The 16180-nt window shown below is 43.9% G+C and overlaps 1 protein-coding gene across 4 annotated transcripts in view; it reads right to left on the bottom strand.

Annotated features, from left to right (window-relative positions):
* The window catches only part of LOC119162179 (uncharacterized), a 93555-nt gene extending 85171 nt beyond the window's left edge, over nucleotides 1-8384 (bottom strand). For 2 of the 4 annotated variants that reach the window (XM_075879303.1, XM_075879304.1), the window contains exons 1-3: nucleotides 8098-8382; nucleotides 6665-6793; nucleotides 6104-6379 (exon numbers count right to left, since the gene is read on the bottom strand). In XM_075879303.1, coding sequence (XP_075735418.1) covers nucleotides 6104-6379; nucleotides 6665-6793; nucleotides 8098-8157 — 465 coding nt within the window. In that variant the 5' untranslated portion in view covers nucleotides 8158-8382. Of the gene's footprint in view, nucleotides 1-6103; nucleotides 6380-6664; nucleotides 6794-6865; nucleotides 7221-8097 lie in introns of those variants that run through there. The other 2 variants (XM_075879306.1, XM_075879305.1) reach the window with 2 other exon arrangements.
* Between the last annotated feature and the right edge of the window lie 7796 nt (nucleotides 8385-16180).

The raw sequence follows: 16180 nt of genomic DNA, 5'->3' as shown, positions 1-16180 counted from the left end.
TGCAGTGTTTTGTAACGGTAGTACGTTGAACTTTAGATGCTGTGCAGAAGCAGTCAAGAATTCCGTCACGAGGTACAGCAGCTGCTGATTACGTGAATTTGGCAAGTCTGGATTAACGTGAATGCGGCTGCCCAGGTCAGCACAAGATTTTGCATGCAGTGAAGTCGTATCCAATGCGCTGACATCGGAAAAGTCAGCGATTTCACTGAGCAAAGCGACAGTGGTGCCTCTAGGGACGTGCTGAAACTGATTGCTAAAGTTGGTCAGCAGGACTCGAGAGCGTTTATTCTCTAACCGAACAATGCATCGGGCTATGCAGATGTTTCGTTTGAGCAGCAGCGGGATATTTGCCTCTGCAATACCTTCATAGTCATTGAATTCATCGAAAACGTCGCAGGTCACCAAGGTCAACACACTACTCTTCGGCGGTAACGTGAGATCATCGTCGACAATTCTCAAAGCATTGACGTAACTGTCGTGAGGGTTGCGTGCTAAAGCATGTGCCGTAGAAAACGTCACCTGCGACTCTTGCAAGTCAATCACGACTCTATTATCGTGCAAAAAGTCCAGTCCGAGAATCAGGTCCCTCGAGCAACTGGGCAGTATTACAAATTCTTTGAGATACGTAAATTCGTGAATACTGACTCGCGCTGTGCACCATCCCATCGGAGTGAGAAGATGGCCTCCTGCCGTACGTATCTGTGACCCGTTGGGTAGAAACCTTCTTCAGCCCGCAGGCAAGACCCATGCTCATCACGGACGTGTCTGCTCCAGTGTCAATTAGTGCCATTACTTCTACGTCGTCCACGGTTACAGCAATGTTTCATATCACTACTCTTCGTACCACGTTCGACTACGCCTGTGCATCTTTTTGCTGCCGTCGCTGTCGTAGTGGAGGATCTTCCGTAGAGTTAACGTCAGCGGCCTCACCTCTGGAGGTCGCTGAACTCAGTTTTCCCGACTTGCAGGACTGGGTGAACAGAGTCTCGGAACGCTGCGTGAATATGCTGGGCTCGGTGACCTGTAGCGAGCAGGCGACGACGAGCGAAGCTCGTGGGACCGATGTTCGATACTGCGTCGATTCGAGATGAAGCTCTCTATTTTCAGTGGTCGCTTGCCAGGTCGTGGACGAGGGGCATTAGGCGAGAATCCACGGAGACCCACACAGCGGTATGGACATATTCGGTAGACGTGTCCGGCTTCCCCGCAGTGGAAACAAAGGGGCCTGTGGTCGGGTGTACGCCATATGTCACTCTTCCTCGGTCGTGCTTCGGCGATCAACGGTGGGCTGCGAGGACGGAAGCCTACCTCCATTTGCTGAGCGCGTCGCACATTGGGGTAAAACATGCTGGGTGAACTGCACGACGGAGGACGTCGCACTGCTTCCGCGTAGCTCATTTCGACGCATTGTCTCTGTTGCGGCGCCTCGAACTGTGGGGGAGTGTGAACGGCTTGCTGTAGCTCGGCGCGTACTATCTCCGACACGGAGAGCTGCTCTACAGGTGAAGCAGTCACCTGCATCTTTTGTAACTCCTCCTTGATGAGAGCTCTGATGAGCTCTCGCAACGCACTGATGTGATTGCCGAGAGTGACAGAAGTGACCTCACTTGGATGTACACCCCGGTTATACTGCCTGGCACGCTTTTGAAGGGCCCTCTCCATGGCAATGGCTTCCTCACGGAAACTTCGCAAGTGTCGCAGGTGGGTTTCGAATCAGGTCCGCAAAAATCTCTTCTTTAACACCACGCATTAAGTGACGGACTTCCTTGGATTTGGTCATAGAGGGCTCCGCACGCCTGAAAAGCCGATCCATGTCCTCTATGTACTTCGTCACCCTTACGTTAGGGCCTTGAACCCTTGCCTCTATAGCACGCTCCGCTGTCTCTTTCCTGTCCTCTCGGGCAAAGGCCTTGAGAAACTGCCGGTGAAACTCATCCCATGACGTAAGCGTTGCTTCATGGTTCTCAAACCACGTTTTCACGGAGTCCTCGAGAAAGCAGTACACATAGCGTAGCTCACGCTCTGGGGTCCAATCGTTGATGACGGCGACCCGGTCGAAATGCTCAAGCCAGTTGTCCGATCTTCAAAAACAGCTCCGTAAAACGTCTTCGGCGTCTTGGGCTGGTTGACAACCAGGTGCGCTGGTGCTGGCGCGGTGCCGTTAGGTGGTGTTTGGTTCATAGTCCACTGACATTCAGGCAGCAAACCGTGCTGTGGCTCGAGTCCCAGGAGATGACGGCTGGAACGTATGTGCACAGGGGTAAGCTCGGCTGAGCTACTTGATGGGCTCACTGGGGACCGTATCATCTACCGTACGCAGCACCTCCACCAGAAAATGTCAAAAAGGCACAGGGACGCAAGCACAAAAGCAGGGCGTTTACTTTCGTGACCGAAGGCCAAACACCAGAGCACGCGCCCACATAACTACTTCGTTATCCTCCTCGGAGATTGGCCACTATAGTTGCCAGCCTACCTTGCGTCAATATGTTGTACGAGCCAAATATTTTCTGTGATGTCAACTATTTTCTGTGACCCACCAGTATGAACGGTTCGTTGTTGAATTTGTTTGCCGTCTCGTAAGGCGATGTCTACGTATGTCTTCATCAGAGGTTGCACGGCGGGCTTGTTGGTTAGCATGTGTTCATGTTTCCGGTTAGTACATTAGGTACTAGATACATGGTAAGTAGGTTAGTTAAATTTTCGAATAGCTTTACACTGGCATGTTTGCCGTTGTGGCTGTGACTGGTGAGCAGTAATTCAAGATCAGCAGTTTCAGTTTGCTTGACCTGATTGGCCCCACCACCGGCAAGATGCTCTGCTTTCTCGGTACATACAATGAGAACCTATAATTTAATGAGTGGTCGTTTCGTGTTCCACGTCTCGAAGGCAGAGTACCGCGGTCAGTGTGGTGTCTTGTTCGACGTCGTCTAGGTCAGCATGTAGACACCAAACATTGAGCAAGGCAGGGGTAAACTCTGAAGAATCAACGTCTTCTCACACGGATGGTAGATACCGTTGCGTCAAGATGGGTAATCGGTGCTGTACGAGACGTTGAAAAGCCGTTGAGCATTGCATGGTCCTCGTTCTTATTCGCATCCAATGAGATTCGAGTCGTGGTGCGCCTGTAGAAGTGTTTGATTAAACCAGAGCAATGCACCTCCATACAATCAGATTCAAGCACAAATGTGCCATCTAACGATCTCATCTCACACTCAAGCACACATCGCACACATCACACTCAAGCACACAATTTTCGAAAATGCACGCACTTCAAACGTTTCACTAGACGAAGACATTTTAAATCGTGCTGTTGCATAGAAATGAAGGATGTTAATGTTATAAGTGAACAACTCCACACCAAACATTTCCTGTATTGATTGTCAGCTATGACATTGTTTCTTTTATGTGTATATGATAAAGTATACCAGCACCCAAGTACAATCCCGAGCTCGTGTGATAGCTTGAAAAAAATCGCCACAAGTGCAGACCTTACATGCAATATGTTACTTATTGGCGAATAAGTTGTGCAACATAAGTGAAGGTATCTCAAAGTCGTGCACTATGCTTGCTTCGACTGTCAGTCTTTTACAAATCCGATTCTGTCAAATTCTGGGATTCTGTAAAATTTCACAGGCAATCATTCTTATTAACAGCACATGATTTGAAATGTCTTCGTCCTAGTGAAACGCTTGAATATCCGCACCGTTCCAGGAAAGCGCAACCCCCCACCCCGAATTCAATCTAATCCAATCCATTCCTGCTTTGCACTGCAACTTGATTGCTCCACACGTGCTCCACGCCCTTTGTCGCTTTGTATTTAAGGTGAGAGGTCATCTATGTCTATGCAGTCCTGCACAGTGGTAAAGAAAATCGAGGTTATTGGATGGCATCAAGAAAACGAAGAGCAATATATACCTGAGGAAGCAAGAACACTAAAAGGAAACTTGAAGAAGCCGTCGTGGCAACATGTGCTCAAATTTGTTGCCGAGGCGTGAGCCGCTGTTCCTGAGGAGAGAGTGGCACGGTCCTTCAAGGGATGCGGCATTAGTGATGCCCTCGATTGCTCTGAGGACGCCGACTTACACAGTGGACAGACCTATATTGGAGATGTGACGCCAGAAGAGTGCAGCGCTCTTCAAGCGGAATGCTGCGACCTGTTTTTTGCAAGTGACTCGGAGGGGTCTTTTGGTGGTTTTGAAAGAGATTAAAAGCTACAGCGAATCCTGGGCCTAAATAAAGTTCACTGTAAAACAAATTTCAATGCATGCATACCAAGTTTTTTGGTTTTTTTTGGCGTGAAAATTTTGCCGCCATTTTGATTTTCGGTGCCGTTCAGAAATAGCACCCTCCCCCTTTGGCAGCAATTTAGACTTCATTGGGGAAAGAGGGGGCGCTTGCTCGGAATTTTACGCTAGTTGTTTGCCCAGCCAAACAGACAAATGAACTACTCCTCATCCGACATTTTGATTTTCAGCAGCACAAATGCTTTGCCACCTCAAAAAGCCAAATGACATTGACCTCTTAAATGCCGCGCAATGCCAAACATGCCGATCCTTACACACCAGCGGTAGTGGCCACACGGCCGGACACACGGTGGAAAGAGTGAGAGTGAATAAAATGTATCGGTTCTAGGCTGTGCTCCTCCTTAATTGATATGTGGGGTTTAACGTCCCAAAACCACCATTTGATTATGAGAGACGCCGTAGTGGAGGACTCTGAAAATTTCGACCACCTGGGGTTCTTTAACATGCACCCAAATCTGAGCACACGGGCCTACAACATTTCCACCTCAATCAGAAATGCAGCCGCCGCAGCCGGGATTCGATCCCACAGCCTGCGGGTCAGCAGCCGAGTACCTTAGCCACTAGACCACCGCGGCGGGGCTAGGCTGTGCTCCTCCTTTTACGTGAATACGGTCAATGCAAACTGAACATATAGGTGTAGCTTTTGGTGGGATGTGAGCAAGAAGGAAACGAACATTCATTTTCTTTTGTAAATAACCACTTTACGCGCACATATGGAAGCTAGTTTCAAACAGTTTTTTTTACATTTATTCCGACTTTATGCTGCTCTTTATTTATACAGTATGTAGAATAAGGAGCATTTGATGTCGTAGACACTTTCCCAACTTTCGTTGATTGATTGATTTGTGGGGTTTAACGTCCCAAAACCACTATTTGATTATGAGAGACGCCGTAGTGGAGGGCTCCGGAAATTTTGACCACCTGGGGTTCTTTAACGTGCACCCAAATCCGAGTACACGGGCCTACAACATTTCCGCCTCCATCGGAAATGCAGCCGCCACAGCCGGGATTTGATCCCGCGACCTGCGGGTCAGCAGCCCTTAGCCACTAGACCACCGTGGCGGGGAAGTCGCAACTTTCGTCTGAGAGCATTTAAACCAATGGTCGACAACACTGCATGTGATCGGGGCCATCATGACAAAGAAAGTTCTTATTAAAGAAAATCATTTAAAAGTTTTCATTACAAAAGCTGATTGCCTAATAGTAACAAGCATGGCTTGTGCATGTAACAGGCTAATCAGCAGTCTTAGAAACAAAAACCTTGGATAATTGACCCTGATGTAATGGATCTTCTCGCAAAAGACGTGACAAGAAAATTTTAAACTGTGGCCGAGAAAAATAAAAAAAATATATTAATGAAAGTAAATGTGTCAGACGCTACAACAACTGCAACAACAGCCAGGCCTCCTCATTTTGCTCAGTGTACTTCTCAACATAAGTTTGGAGGAAAGGTGCATAAAAGCATCAACTACTTTTTCACTAACTGCTCTACAAATCTGTGGTGTGGTAGATGATCAATTTATTAGACTACCTTACTAAATCAAATGTAGTAGATGCACACTTCTTTTCAACATGTACAATTCTAGATACAATACGGACTCTACACCAGGACAGATTTTTGTCCTCTGTACACACGACAAAGGTTGCAAATGACGCAGATCGTATCACTGCCTAGATGACTGTCTGTGGGAAGGGCATGAATTTATGCAATCAATAAAGTACTACACTTCTATACTTAAGCGCCACTCATGCACATAAGCTGAAGATGAGTAAAAATACTGGTGTTTTATGACACTTACACCAGATGGCAGGCAGCTGAGACTATCCTTTGGTGCTTCCAGTGCAGCCAGCTGGGAGTTGCTGTACCGGTCACTGTTGTCAGGGGATGTGTATGTGATAGCCATACGGGGCACACTGTGTTGTTCAGAATCAACATAAGTATCTTCAGTGAGAAACAGATGAACCTTGAAGAGCTTCATATACACGAGCTCCATCATGCTACTTGCGTCCACAAAATAACTGAAAAACTGACTCATGTTAGTCAGATTACGCCCGTGGGCAACCATCGCATCCACCTGCAAAACAAAGGTCCCACAGTTTAAACTTCAAGACTGATGAAGCGTATAAGCATGCGTTGCAGAATTCAAAACGCGATATTGATATAAAAATTTCGGCACATTAACGAAAAAGTATGAACGCTGATGTCGGGAGTCATGGGTGTCGACATGCTTCTCTGAAATGTCAGTTCACTTAAAATGAGTTACACGTTAACACCAGGCAAATTCGAACTGACATTACGCGCTCTATAAACACATATCGCGGACAGGCATTGCATAAATTTAAAAATAAAAGACACTTACATTTACCAGCATGTCGTCGAGCAAGGTTACTATCAGGTCTTTTTCCTCATAAAGCTTGCAGAGGCGCCTCTGTAGCTCGTCGAAGCCGAGGGAATACGGTCGCGGCCCCGCCATTCTCGGCAAAAATCTCTGAAAGGGAACGGTTCAAGAGCGACAGCACTTAAATTGATATTACGGCAACATAGTGAATGACTTGGTTACCTTTGCGCCGTTAGTATAGGTACCTATTTAGTCGCGGCCTCTTCGAACTCGAACATAACCACAAAATAAATCCGTACAGAGTTTTGTCAACGTCTTCCTAACACAAAGCTGCACAACCAGTTGGAAACAAGCAGCATCACTACTCAGCCGATCACAACGTGCCGGTAACATGCGCTCTAATCTAGACTACTCAGGAAACGCGTAATAGCGACCAAGGTCAAGTAATAAAAATCAAATTTCACGCCGACAATGAGTGCAATGAGAAAGTTTACAGAACGCGGCAACACACACAGCGATAGCCACATAAAACGCGGGCTCCATGGCCGTTGCCAAACTGATCACGTGGCTTCCAATATCCAATATCGAAAGTGAAACTACTACGTTTGAGCTAAAAACATTTGTATTGAAACAAAATGAAAACAAATGCCATAATCAGATGCGAAATTTGTAGAAGTTTGTGGGAATTTTGTGGTTAATAAAGCTTGCAGGAATTTTATCACAGGTCCAGTCGTCACCATCAAGCCCTACTTCACTTGAGTCCTTACCTGTCCAGATCTATAGCGTAGTTCCCATCATAGTTCCCTAAAAAATTAACTGTGGTTCCCATGATGGTTCCTTTTTTAACCGCGTGTCCCCGCTCTCGTTTAATCGCACGGCGGCCGTGTGCACGGCGCTGGAGTAAGAACGCCTGGATTCTGTCACATAATACCAGCACCCCATGAATATGGGATGTGAATTGCCACCTGGAAATTGAGTTTCTAGCCTGGATTTTAGCTGAAAACTGCTATTCAGGCGGGAAACTTCCCACTGTGGATTATTTTCATTTCCAGCTTGAAGTTTTCCAGTCCCAGTTTGGAAGTTATAATTTCCAACTGAAAATTGTTTCAGTTGCATTTACTTCTGCGTTGCAGTTTAATTAGATGCAGCAGCTGAAAGCGCACTGACAACAGGTACGAACCCAAAAGGCTGAAATCTGGAAATGCAGTTCCTAAACGTGCCAGAGAACGTACGACAGAACGCGCGGTTAGTTAACAATTTCGAAGAAGCATGATGCGTTAGTGCAGAAATTTGCCGAAAGGTGCAGCTATATCATCGAAGGGGTGCTCTCAAAGCTGCTTGCATAAGTGCATAACTAATTGCTGGCGTTTTGTCGTTCGCCACGTATTAGACAGAGATATCAGTGTGATTGGAACATGGCAATTGAAGATAGGAGCAAACGGGCTTGTACACACCTGGAGACGATTTCTGCGTTCGTCGCAACGTGGATCTCGAGAATGTTGCATGTGATTCATGGTGATAATCAATGGACGGAGGGGAACGAGGACGAGCACGCCTGTCGACAAGGCTCCGACTACCCGGCGTGTGGTTCGTTTAGGCCTAGGGCCTTTGTTAGATTGGTTCGTTTAGTCCTAGTAGTCGCAATCCGTCAGCAGCACCTTTCCTTCCTTCGTGGTCAGCAGCAATTGGATGACTAGCATGACGTATCACTTTGGAAGACGACGATCATGACAATGATGACGATGCGCTCCTGGAATGATCGGCCAATAATTAACCACTCAATACAATCTCAGCCGAGAGTTGGGTGGTTCATATGTTCTTACTTTTTTTGTTTCAGTGTCATGAATAATGCGTTAATTATTCTTAATGAGTCACAATTTTAGTGTCAGTGGTTACGCATATGGCATGGGCAAATTAGTGATGATGATACGTGCACAAGATCCCCGTGTAATATGCGCATTTGCGTTAATGAAGAGCGAACGTCCTTTTGAAGAAAGCTTGTATCTTCTGCTTACACAGATCTCATTTATCTTATACAGCAAACAAATCCTAATATAATTTTACTTCAAGAGTCTTGGCTTTCAGTAAACCAAGCATTCACTCTGAATAATTTTTGAACTTTTAGACTAGATCGGCCAGGTAGAGAAGGTGGATTATTGGCCCTAATATCTTCAAAAATGTATCATCATGTCACTGTAACTTTTGAACATATTTGTCCGGATTGTGAACTGTTAGGAATAGATTGTTTGTTACCCGACTCCTACAGGATTACAGTGATTAAGGCGCACTTTCCAAATGGAGTAAGACGCACAGATCACCTAGATTGTGTCATCAAGAATTCTTCTTGAAGTTCTATTTTATTGGCAAGGGATTTGAACTCGCATCACACTTCTTGGGGGTTTAAAACATGACTGTGGCAAAAGATTGTGGAATTGGCTGCAGGAGAATAATTTTTGTTGTCATAACTCTGGACAGGTTACCTTTTTACGTGGAATATATAAACTCATCAACATTTAGACCTGACTTTTTCATGTGGTCAGTTTATAATTTCATCGTGGAAGACGTTTGATAATGGGACGAGTAGTGATCATGTACCGATTACATATAAAATATTGCTATCACTCCTTAATACTGATTGATATGTGAGGCTTAACGTCCCAAAACCAACCTATAATTATGAGAAATGCCATAGTGGAGGGCTTAGAAAATTTCGGCCACCTGTGGTTCTTTAACTTGCACTCAGCTGAGCACACAGACCTATAGCATTTCCGCCTCCAAGAGGCTTCGTTCACCCAATAGCGGCTGAAAACCGACTTGACTTGGCCTGAAGTATTTGAGCAAATCACGGCAGAATCTTAGGCGGTTAGGTAGCGTGGAGTTTCTCACCAGCTAGCTTGTTAGCAACTATGCTGTGGTGGGTTTATGTTTTGGCAGCGTCTTCTGCTCAGCGCGGTGCAGCAGCCATCCCCACACAAAAATGACTTCTGCGCCTCACAAAAGTGACGTCACTTTTAAAAAAAAGTTATTGTAAAGCTATTGAAATGTGCAAATTATTATTTTATAAGGCAATACACTTACAAAAGTGTCATTAAGCAAGTGTGTAACAAGTTTTTTAATGCGCATAAATAAATTAATATCGCATTGTATAAAAATGTTGGTTTTGTATAGTGTTTTTGTAATATTAGTACATATTGCTCTGTTTAACAACCGAATGAATTATTTGTTGGTTCATAAGTATTATTAAAAGGAAAATAAGTTGATTTATTGTTCTGTGCTCGAGGGTGCAGCGGGTTTGCCCCTGGTTTCGGTTATTAGCGTATTTTGATCCTACGACTACCCAAATACAGTACATGTGTACAGTATTGTACCATAGCCTCCTCTATAAAATATAGGAGGCTATGATTGTACACATACAGGTACACCTACAGGTACACATACGTACAGTATCGTACACAATATTGTACAGTACATGTGTACGTTCTACATCGCAATGTGCCATGTCAACAGCATTCGCCGAACACCGTGTGATAAATCTGCATCGCAACGTCAACAGAGTGTTTCTTTGATAGACCGAGAGGAAATCGGTAGTCTGGTGTCAAATTAATGTGCATCCTTGCCTGTCGACAGAGTGTTTCTTTGGTAGACCGAGAGGAAATCAGTGATCTGGTGTCAAATTAATGGGCATCCTTGCCTTTCGTTCGCAAAATCTATGCGTCCAGTGACGCTGTTCTGGTACCACGTCTACTGCGGCGCGTTTTTCTGTCATCAGAGCCTCAATAACTAGCGCGAACAGCATTGCTTACCCAGTGGCGGAGGAAACGATGCAGTCAGCTGCATCGTTTTCGCTTACGGGCCTGGAGTTTTGTGTGTCCTTGTACGTCTCGGCAAGAAAGTGCATCGATTGTTGAACAAGCGTATAAATGTCCAATTCTGCGAGGATAATCAAACATTCGAAATAAAAGGAGGCGGCATTCAGGAAGATCAGTCCAATAAGTGCTTAGAAGAAACTTGTTAACTTGTGTCGCAGACAGCACATTATTGTTATTGATTTCAGCAGTGCTCTGATGGACGAGGATCTTTCAGTGCGCTGCTGAAATCAAGAATGCGTTCCAGCTTGCGTATGCAATTTTCAGTTTTCATGCAGCACATTATTGATCGCCTTATATGAAAAAGTTAACAAAAAATAATTTATGTTCGTGCTATGCATGCCACGTTAAGCTTCTGTGCTAACTATACCCTTGCACTGCATATTAAAATTTTTGTTTACATGCTTACACTCTGAGGAAGAGATGGTCCGCTTATTTCTTTTAAACAAATCTGGAATGTTGGCCATGTTGTCACTTGTGCCTCTAGACCAGGTAGTCGTGTCTGGACCACCAAGCAAACCAGCTTGACCTCCCTCATGCCCAGGGTCACACATCTTAATTCATGCAGCTACGATGTGCTGCTGCACTTCCACTAAGTATGAGCTGAATATGTTCGCAAGTAGACTGCAATATAAAGCACGTTCAGGTGCTCTTCCGTTTTCTTTTCTTTTTTAGCGCATTATAGTGCAGCGATTGGTTCGCAGGTAGGACTTGCAAACCTTGTACGGCTATGGACAGGGCTGACTATTGTAGCTTCGTATGCATGTAGAAACCTTTTCCAAGTAGAAAGGGTATTATCACCAACATAAGAGAAAGGTATACAAGCTGTTTTCATCCAACTTTTCTTCACAAATGAGATAAAATTGACTAACCCATTACTACTTGAATTACTAGCCATACTGTACAGGTTGCCATCAATTTAATCGATGCAACACCAAACATTGATACCACACTAATTTATTAATTTCACCTGTGACGGCAATGTTAGTACAATCAGCATTAGGCTGGCAATCCTGGCACTGCACGAGAGCCTCTTTCAATGTTGCCTATAGCAGCTAGATTACAAAAGCACTACAATTTTGTCGAAAAACTCACACGATCTACGAAGTCTTCACGTCTCGCTATTGAGGTGACCAGGGCATGGTTGGAAGTGCTGCGATCATATGTCTGACTAAGGAGCTGAAGTGCTTGCTTCATGTGTGATGCCTGTATTGCGTTGATTTGCTTGCATCGGATCCATGCATTCATTGTGCACGATGACCTAAACTGATACGACACATGCACCTTAATCTCTCATAACATAGACAGATTAAGATATGCCCTTCTTGGCTACTTAGTTCATAACTGAAGCTCAACAGTGGCAGGACAAAAACATGTGGGTCTAAAGGACCGGGCAAAATCCTCCTGACCTTATATGATGGGCTACTGACAAATTTTGTCGCCTCCTCACCTACGCCAAATTTAGTGTTAGTTATAAACGTTCGGCGATTTTAAACTTCCAAATATCAGTTTTGTCACTTTATCTATCTCGGCTAGTGATAAGGTAGCACATGCCTTACTATAAAAGCTTGTTCAGACTTTCGCCTAACTCAGTTTATTACGAAGCCTATACAAATTGTAGGTTCTGATTTTGATGAGATAAACCTTGAAACTTCTTTTTCTGAGAGCCTTTTAGCTGTATGTTCTCCCCATTTTATTGAACAAAATTAGACGCCGCTCAAAACTACCCGAACTCATGATATGACACATACCTGTTACAAAAGTATGGTGTAGTAAATGTGCATTTTTGCCTCAAAGAGCCAATAAAAAAGAAGAAACAAAAATGTCTGTGTAGGTCTACACTGTACCCTATTAATCCTTGGGAATTCAACAGCAAGTGATATGGATTACAGAAAAATGCTCAAAGCCTCAAGCCGTCAGTTGAGGTGCTGTCCACTATCATCATCATCAGCCTGACTACGTCCACTGCAGGACGAAGGCCTCTCCCATGTTCCGCCAGTTAACTCGGTCCTGTGCTTGCTGCTGCCACTTTACACCTACAAACTTCTTAATCTCATCTGCCCATCTAACCTTCTGTCTCCCCCTAACTCTCATGCCTTCTCTGGGAATCCAGTTATAGTTACCCTTAACGACCAGCAATTGTCCTGTCTGTGCACTACATGCCCAGCCCATGTCCATTTGCTCTTCTTCATTTCAACTATGATATGCTTAACCCCGTTTTGTTCCCTGATCCACTCTGCTCTCTTCTTGTCTCTTAAAGTTACTCCTACCATTTTTATTTCTATTGCTCGCTGCGTCATCCTCCATTCAAGCTGAACCCTCTTTGTGAGTCTCCAGGTTTCTGCTCCGTAGCTAAGTACCGGCAAGATACAGCTGTTATATATCTTCTTCTTGAGGGATAGTGGCAAGCAATCTACCTGTCATAATTTGAGAGTGCTTGCCAAATCTGCTCCACCCCATTCTTATTCTTCTAGTTACTTCAATCTCTTGGTTCGGCTCCGTGGTTATTACCTGCACTAAGTAGACACAGTCTTTTACTAAAAACTCGCACTCAGATTGACGACTTAACTCATCACCGCAGAACTGCCCGCCTTTCGCTTCTCCACAAACTCTTATCATCACCCATACCTTCAACGCATTTTCGAAGCACCAACAGTCATCTTTCCACGCACAGACCATATCTTCAAGATAAAACGTATAGCTTGTCGCTCAGCTCATTACGCTAATTCTTTCATTCCCCGAACAATAGTTGCATGGAATAGCTTGCCATCCCATATGGCCACTCAAGCAGATTTCACAACATTTCACGAACTTTTACTCAACATTTCTGACTAGATATCCACCGCGCGTACTCTCATTAAGCTTCTTCATATGTATATCAGTGTTTAATTTTCTTGTTATCATGTGTTAATGTTTTTCACAACGATTGTACACGCTTTATTTGTACTATTTATGTGTTAATTGCGAACTTTTCTATCTTAAGATCACGCCATCATTTTAGTTTTTTTTTCCTTGTATACTGTATTTGTTAGTGCCCTTAATTTATGTTTCCAGTATTCAATATTCTATCTCTACTTATTTTTCTTTTTTTCATAGTATCTGATTTTGGTTGTTGTTATTGCTTTTTATATTTAGCTCGCTTTCATTATTTTGTATAATATTGTTTTTAGATTGTATAAGCGTGCAAAGATTTGTTTCATGTGTCCGTTCCCCTATGTAATACCCCTTCGGGGGCCTTTAGGGGTATTATGAAATAAAAATAAATAAACAACTTGAAGTGCACTATTACCTATCTTGAAGCACTGCTCTCTTCCGAGGTTGTTGTACATTACTTTCGTTTTCTGCAGATTAATTCTAAGACCTATCTTTCTGCTCTCCTTGTCTAATTCTTTATTCATGAGTTGGAATTAGTCCCGTGAGTTACTCAGCAATGAAATGTCATCGGCGAACCGCAGGTTACAAAGGTATTCTCTATTAACTCTTATCCCTAACTGTTCCCATTCTAGGCCTCTGAAAACCTCCTGTAAGCATGCAGTAAATAACATTGGGAAGATTTTATCCCCCTGCCTTACACCCTTCTTGATTGGTATTCTGTTGCTTTCTTTATGAAGCATTATGGCAGCAGTTGATCTCCTGTAGATGTATTCCAGTATGTTTGTATATGCTTCATCGACGCCCTGATTCCGCAGTGTCTGCATGACTGATGATATTTTTACTGAATCAAACGCCTTCTCGTAATCTATGAAGGGTATGAATAGTGGTTGGTTATATTCTGAGCATTTCTCTATTATTTGATTGATAGTATGAATGTGGTCGATTATTGAGTAGCCTGTTCGAAATCCTGCTTGTTCCTTTGGTTGATCGAATTCTAATGTTTTATTAACTCTGTTGTTTTGTAAATAACTTGCATACTACAGAGAGCAACCTGGTCGGCCTGTAATTCTTTTAGTCCTTGTCATCTCCTTTCTTATGTATTAAGATGATGTTAGCATTCTTCCAAAACTCCAATACTCTTCACATCAGGAGACACCTCGTAAATAGGGTGGCTAGTTTTTCTAACACAATTTGTTCTCCATCTTTCAGCAGACCCATATATTTTGGCCCCGCCACCGCGCACATCGCTGCGCACAGGGCACCACTTGCAAGTTTCTCGTCCACGCAGCCGCACTACAACATTTTCTGCATCTTTCTTTTGTCGATCATCAGTTGACTGGAACGGCCTGCCCCGCCATATCGTCGAAACCACCTGCTCATCATCATTTTCGGTAAAACTAAAATCTGCTGTTTTTCAATAAATTTATGTAGCCACTATTTTGTAAAAAAATGTGTGTTAACCCCACCCCTTATGTAATACCTCCAGTGCGGGGTCTTTAAGGAAAATAAAGTGAAAGTGAAATATCTGATGTTACCTGATCCTCACTGGCAGCTTTGCCTCTTTGCATGCTCTCCAAAGCTTTTCTGACTCCTTCTATCATTACTGGTGGGGTGTCATCTGGGTTACTGCAAGTTCTTATAGTATTAAGGTCGTGGTTGTCCTGGCTACTGTACAGATCTCTGTAAAACTTTTCCGTTATTTTAGCTATCCTATCCATATTGGTTGTTATTTTGCCTTCTTTGTCCCTTACTGCATATATCCAATTTTTGCCTATTCCAAGTTTCCTCTTCACTGTTTTGATGCTTCCTCCATTTTTCAGAACATGTTAAATTTCCTACATGTTATACCTTCTTACATCGAATACCTTACGCCTATTAATCAACTTCGAAAGTTCTGCCAGTTCTATTATGTCTGTTGTACTTGAGACTTTCATGCTTTGATGTTCTTTAATGAGGTTATTCGTCTCCTGGGACAGCTTGGCAGTGTCCTGTCTAAGTACCGTACCTCCAACTTCCACTGCACACTCCGTAATGATACTCTTCAGATTATTATTCATTGCGTCAACGCTAGGGCTGGTTTTCTCGATAAGAGCCGAGCACCTGTTCTGAAGAGAGACTCTCAATTCCTCTGCTTTCCCTCACAGTGCTAGCTAATTGATTGGCTTCTTGCGTATCAGTTTCTGTCGTTCCTTCTTCAAGTCTAGGTGAATTTGAGACCGTACCATTCTATGGTCACTGCATCATACCCTGCCAACCACTTCCACATCCTGCACGATGCCTGGGTGTGCACTCATTATAAAGTCTATTCCGTTCTTACTTTCCCAATTAGGGCTCCTCCATGTCCACTTGCGGTTTCCTTGTTTTCGGTAGAAGGTATGCAAAATCCATAAATTATTGTGTTCTGCAAATTCTACTAGTAGCTCTCCTTTGGCATTTCTAGTACCGATGCCATAATCTCCTACTGCCTGGTCTCCAGCCTGCCTTTTCCCTATCTTTGCATAAAGTCTGCCATCAGTATAGTATGGTGTGTTTTTACCTTACTCATTGCTGATTCCACGTCCGTCTTCATAGAAGCTTTCAACTGATGCCTCATCGTGGCTGGATGTAGGCGCGTAAGATTGTATCACCTTCATCTTGTATCTCTTATTGAGTTTAATTACGATACCGACCATCCTTTCATTAATGCTATAGTATTCCTATATGTTGCCAGCTATGTTACTGTGAATTAGGAACCCCACTCCCAGTTCTCTTCTGTCAGCCAAGCCTCGATAGCAAAGGACGTGCCCGTTCTATAGCA

The sequence above is a fragment of the Rhipicephalus microplus genome, chromosome X (genome assembly GCF_043290135.1).
Source record: "Rhipicephalus microplus isolate Deutch F79 chromosome X, USDA_Rmic, whole genome shotgun sequence".
NCBI lineage: Eukaryota > Metazoa > Arthropoda > Arachnida > Ixodida > Ixodidae > Rhipicephalus > Rhipicephalus microplus.
This window is presented reverse-complemented; position numbering and strand designations above follow the sequence as displayed.